At 37.7% G+C, this 5,855-nt stretch overlaps 1 protein-coding gene across 1 annotated transcript in view; it reads right to left on the reverse strand.

The window, feature by feature from the left end:
- Positions 1-1,086: 1,086 nt before the first annotated feature.
- The window catches only part of cyp2k16 (cytochrome P450, family 2, subfamily K, polypeptide16), a 12,136-nt gene continuing 7,367 nt past the window's right edge, over positions 1,087-5,855 (reverse strand). The window contains exons 3-10 of the mRNA XM_016525671.1: positions 4,915-5,064; positions 4,629-4,741; positions 4,531-4,578; positions 4,238-4,417; positions 4,021-4,162; positions 1,930-2,114; positions 1,604-1,745; positions 1,087-1,417 (exon numbers count right to left, since the gene is read on the reverse strand). Of these exons, the coding sequence (XP_016381157.1) occupies positions 1,230-1,417; positions 1,604-1,745; positions 1,930-2,114; positions 4,021-4,162; positions 4,238-4,417; positions 4,531-4,578; positions 4,629-4,741; positions 4,915-5,064 (1,148 nt within the window). The 3' untranslated portion in view covers positions 1,087-1,229. The remainder of the gene's footprint in view (positions 1,418-1,603; positions 1,746-1,929; positions 2,115-4,020; positions 4,163-4,237; positions 4,418-4,530; positions 4,579-4,628; positions 4,742-4,914; positions 5,065-5,855) is intronic.

Consider the following 5,855-nt stretch of genomic DNA (forward strand, 5'->3'; position numbering starts at 1 on the left):
TAAAAAATGCAGCAGGCTTTCCATGAGGGTTAGGGTATCTTATTTATAATTAGTTGTATATGAAACTAACAAAAGTTAATAGAATATGCCCATTTAGATGTAAGAATGTAAACGTATAACTCCTTATGGATTTCTTATTCTTATTGTAAACACCTGGGGCCTCATTTATAAAATGTTGCGTATAAACCGTCCTAAATTTGTTCTAAGATCATTTCTCAAAAGTGCGTAAGTGCGCACAAAAACACGTGCGTACGCCTCTCTTTCAGATGTGACATTTATAAATCGCAAATGATCTTGAAATTGTGTGCAGATGACTGGCGTCAGATCTCCGCCCCCTAATTAATAACATTACCATATAAAAGAGCACACGCCAATATCCGAATTTCTATGCTTTAGAATGAAGAGCACAAAGAAAAACAAAACTTTACGATGTGTGTGTAGTTATATTTTTTCTATTGAGTATTATCAACGTTGTCTTGGATTTTAGTGTAGGCACACTCTAAGATCAAATCTGTGCGTACGCATGTTTTATAAATGAGGCCCCTAATGTCTTATCTTGTACTTAGAAATTCAGTATAATTCCTTAAATTCCATATGCAATATACAAATCAATATTAATATAATTACTGAAATTCAATATACAATTGCTGAATTAGTTTTTCAATCCCACGTAAACAAAATGTGACCTCTGATGTCAAAGACAGCAGACAAAAAAAGACAATTTTACACTTTTAAAACCCTCCAAAAAGAAAAAAAAAAACTATTAAAATCTAATGAAATGTCTGTGAAATGAATAGTTTTATTTAATCATTAAACACTGGCATTTTGCAATTGTCTTGTAGTTAGTTAATTTACCAGCATGTTAAAATGCATCCAGGTGAAACTGATTATCAAAAAATAAAAACACTGGGCCTTGGTTCTATCCACGATCTCTGAGATTGCAGTCGATTGTAAGAAAGGGATGGGCTTAAGTCTGGCAAACATCGTTTAATTCGAAATGCCAAAATAAAAAAATAAAAAAATAAATAGTGCAAAAAATGGCACACTTGACCTTTCTTATTTTATTTATGACATGGTTTTCATAGTTTTTTTTTTTTTTTTTTTGGTGAATGCTTAAAAATCATGATTTCTGAGCTTTCACTTTGCATATAAAGAATGAACACACAAATGTAATGCGTTATTTTGTGTTAAAACAAATACAGACTGCATCAACTTTACTGTAAAAGAGTTCACAAGTGTTTGACTGCGCACAGTTTATGTGGGGTCGGGTTCAAGGTGAAGCCCACCGCTGGAGTGAGATCCAAATCATTTTCAGACACTCCTGGAGGAGGAGTGAAACGGAAACGCTGAAAGAGGGAGGTGAAGAACAGGAAGAGCTCCATCCTGGCCAAACCCTCTCCAAGACAAACCCTGTGGCCTGAAAGAGAGAGGCCACAAACCTCTACACATCAGAAAGAACAAAATCTACAATAAACAATTTGTTTCCTTTCACCAGGGCATAGAAACAGAAGCCTTGGCCCATCAACTTTCGTTTGAGACCATTTAAAAAGGATATTTCATGAATAAAGAAGACAATCAAACCCTGCATGAAGGAAAACGGTACCTGCAGAGAAGGGCAAGAAGGTGTCTCTCTTCACAAATCGCCCCTGCTTGTCCAGGAAGTGTTCGGGGTTAAAGTTACGAGGTGTTTCCCATTCATCCTCATCCCACAGTACAGACATTAGAAGAGGAAATACACATGTGCCCTGCTCAAGGAAAAACATAGCATCTTAATGTTTCTCACTAAAAGGTGAATATTTTGTGCATTTGAAAATGTATGTTCATTTTTACGTATTATATTACTTTGGTGGAATGGGGTAATGTAGTGGGAAAACTGCATTTGTATTAGGAATTATTTCAGTTTTTTATATTATTTTACAATACACTAACCTTCTTGATGAAGTATCCATTGAAGTGAACGTCACAGCTGGTCATATGTGGGATACTCATGGGTGCTATGTTAGCAAATCTCTGGGTTTCGTGGATCACAGCGTCTGTATACGGTAAGTTCTTCCTGTCCTCTGATACCGGTTGCCGTCCACCGATCACCTGGTCAATCTCCTCCTGAAGCCGATCTGCAAACACATCACATTTTAAATTTCACTTTCTGAACTCAGTCCACCAGCACAAGACATGCTCAAACATAGTAAGCTATATTTAACAAGTCACACACAGAACAGCGAAAATGCTAAATGTCATGCCTGTTAACCAAAACAAAAAAAACACTGTGACTGATTGATAAAGGATATATTCCGGGTTCAGTGCAAGTTCAGCTCAATGTACAGCATTTGTGGCATAATGTAGCTTACCACAAAAATAATTTTCACACATCCGTCCTCTTTTTTTTTGTTTTTTTTATTGGCTCTTAAGTGGGGCCTTGTTTGGAGGTTTAAAAAAAATGTGCTGTATAATTTTATAAAAGCACCCTACTTTTATTCTTCTGTTAAGGCATGGGTGTTATTGGAGCTGTAGGGATCTCTCCACATTGAACGAGATTTCGCGTTTAAATACACAAGTGGAATGAATCCCATGTTGTTGTTTTTTCATATAAACTTCTTATAACTTGACACAACGCAGCGCACATGCAAGAGATGCTGACAAACATAAGACTCAAGCGCAACGGTCAAGACATCCATCTAGGGCAGGGGTGTCCAAACTAGATCCTGGGCCACTGTCCTGCAGAGTTTATGCTGCATTCCATTTACTTCGGAAGTCGGATGTCGGAGCTGGGAATGATCACACGCAAGTGGACCGTGTTCCAGTATAGTGAGAAAACCCATGGAAGTATCCATTGTTAACCATACCAGTCGATTAAGAACACATAAAAAACGGTATTTTGCACAGATAACGCCATAGTATCATGTCCACAAATAGGGAACAGTACTGTGTGCACCACATTTAGCATGCAGTTTATTGAGACACAGACAAACATAAGTGCTAATAAACAATGGGTGCGTCTCAATCAGCTCCCGAGCTTGTGAATCAGTATATCTTGTTCACGAATCAGGGCACGCATCATATTTATCCAGTTGGCTCGTGTGGTTTATGTGTCATGCTTCAGAAATGTGATGTAATTTCTAGTAAGGGAGCATAGTGAGCATTAATGCTCCCTAGTTTTTGCGGTGCATTGTGGCATTTTTCAGGGAGCGAAAGTTCCAGTGCACTGGCAGGATTTTAAAACGGCCGACTCCCTGATCAGTGCCCTGACTACTGAACTAGGGAGCTGATTGAGACGCACCCAGTATATTACTACTGTTTCTCTTCTGTTGATGCACTGAGCAGCCATATCGGATTCTGAAGTTGGAGTTGTTGCGATTCCTCCAAGATTCCAAATCAGAACTCCAACTTGGGAGCACGTTAAAAGTTCCTAATGGGAAATCGTAATTTCCAGCTTCAGTGTACAAATGGAACACAGCATTGGCTTCAACCCTAATTAAATACACCGGAACCAGCTAATCAAAGTCTTCAGGATTACTAGAAACTTCCAGGCAGGTGTTTTGGAGCTGGTTGGAGCTACTCTCTGCAGGACAGTTTGATACATGTGGTCTAGTGCATGTTAACGTGGAAAAACAATGGAAAGGCAGCACAGTTGAATGCAAAATCTTTTTAAAATGGGTTAAACTTATTTTGTCATTCCACTGCCCTGCCTCTCGTGTTTTTAAACGCAAAATGCATTCTGCGTGAATGGTTACTAAAGATGTTTTAAAAATATCATGTTGTTTTTATGGTTTATGGCGTTGGGTTGTCATGATGACAATGTTTGAAATTTGGACATAACTTGAACAGAAAATCATGTTAACACACGTTGTGTGGCTGTACTATTGAAATAGCAAGTATTTTAACATTATGCCTCACTCTAACGCAGATATTTTTTAAAGGAAATTAATTTGATGTGGAAATATTATTATTATTATTATTATTATTATCATGCCATAATGAACCCAGAATATTCCTTTAATGTTTTAAGAATTTCTATCATACCTTGTATATGTGGATATTTGGCCATAAACAGCAAGCCCCAGCGCAGTGTTGTACTAGTAGTGTCCGTACCAGCGACGAACAGGTTGGCGACTGTGAAAATGAGGTTCTGCTTCTGGAAAAGCGAGTTCTTCACTCCAGATTCCTGACCAAATGGTAGGTTAGAGATGTATAGAGGTAAAAAACCAAGATTAGTGTTCAAATTAACCTAAATAAATACCTCTGCATTCTGCATGCGGATGAGGAACGAATCCACAAAGCCTCTGAGATCCTGCGAGTTCAGTGTTTGATGTAAACTGCTCACCAGCTCTGATATCTCTTTGATATCGAGTGCTAGGTTATTCATGATTAGTTTCAGATTCTTGAGCCATGGACTCAAGAAAGGAAACATGTTGTAGAGCTGGAGAACAAAAACCAAGAGATGTTTCTATGACCATAATGCAATACTGTATGCCATTATAAACCTCTTGATTATCTCTATTCTCACCGAATATATTGAAATAACCTGTATACCTGCACGGATGCTGTTCCACTCAGCCTGACGCTCTCATTAGCTCGATCCTATGAAGGTAGAATGACGTCAAAAAGATTTGCATACGCAGCATACGATCCACCATACACCGTAGCTGAGGGTCTGTATACTTGAAACTGCGTCCATACACAATGGAAGAGATGACACTTGAGGCAGCGTAGTTCATCAGCCGTGTGGTTTCAAAAGGTTTTCCTACAAAAGAACAGGTCGTAGTGTTCAGTACATCTGTCTACATTGCTGTATTTATCTCCATGTGTTTTTCAAGGAGACTTTTGTAACTTTGTTACTGTCTCTTTAAGATAAATCATGTGTTGTTGCATCTTTCATTGGTAAAAGCATTGGCTGAATTAATAAATGTACTTTACCTTCAAACTTCTCAAATTCCTCTAGTAAATGGCATGTTTCCTCTATGATTTTCTCCTCGATCTTTTTCTTTCCCATCCCGAAGTCTCGTAAGTTGGTGAGAGCAAACCGTCTCATCTCTCTCCAACTCTCTCCATTGGCAAATATAATACCTACAAAGATGTTTAATTTCTAAAATTCATCTTACAGATATCATATATTCCTGTGGTGCTAGCGATGGTTTGATTCCCAGGAAATGCTTGAACTGATCAAAATGAAGACCTTGTAAGCGATGCAAGTCATTTTGGATAAAAGTGTCTACAAAATGCATAAATGTAAATCATATGTAAGAGCATATACAGTGGCTTTGGGCACCTAAGCCACAATTAAAATTGTATAAATATATTTGCATTATATAACAAAACACCATGGTATTAAAATAAATTTTTAAAATTAGTACTTTTCAATGAAAACATTTCACAAAATTAAAACGATATTTTCTTGAAAATATAGACAAGTCTTGGAAACTTTTACTTTCAGAACTCAATCCATACATCCATTAAAAAGAGACCTGGTTAAAAATACTTTAAAAAGTGGTTCAGAAAAGTGGAGTTGGTTCTGAGAAAAGATCGAGCATCACTTCAGCACATGCCACTTGGTTTTGTACCTAATCCATGTGAAATGTGAATAACAGACTATTATAAGTGTGACTTAAATGTCCAAAAGTGTACAAAAACCTGTACCAGTGTATGTAACTTTGTATCATTGTATGTAACTGTTAGAAAACACTCTCTGTCTTGAGAATGCCTCACCCCTCCTTTCTTTCCCTCTCCCTCTCACTCCCCCTCCTTTTTTCCCTCTCCCTCTCACTCTCCCTCCTCTATCTGTTCTCTCTCTCTTGTGTGGTGTTTTTGTGTCTCTTACTCACATTCGAGCTATGCATGCGCAAATGTATACATTAGCT

Source organism: Sinocyclocheilus rhinocerous, unplaced genomic scaffold, assembly GCF_001515625.1.
Source record: "Sinocyclocheilus rhinocerous isolate Xijiao unplaced genomic scaffold, SAMN03320098_v1.1 scaffold182, whole genome shotgun sequence".
NCBI classification, from domain to species: domain Eukaryota; kingdom Metazoa; phylum Chordata; class Actinopteri; order Cypriniformes; family Cyprinidae; genus Sinocyclocheilus; species Sinocyclocheilus rhinocerous.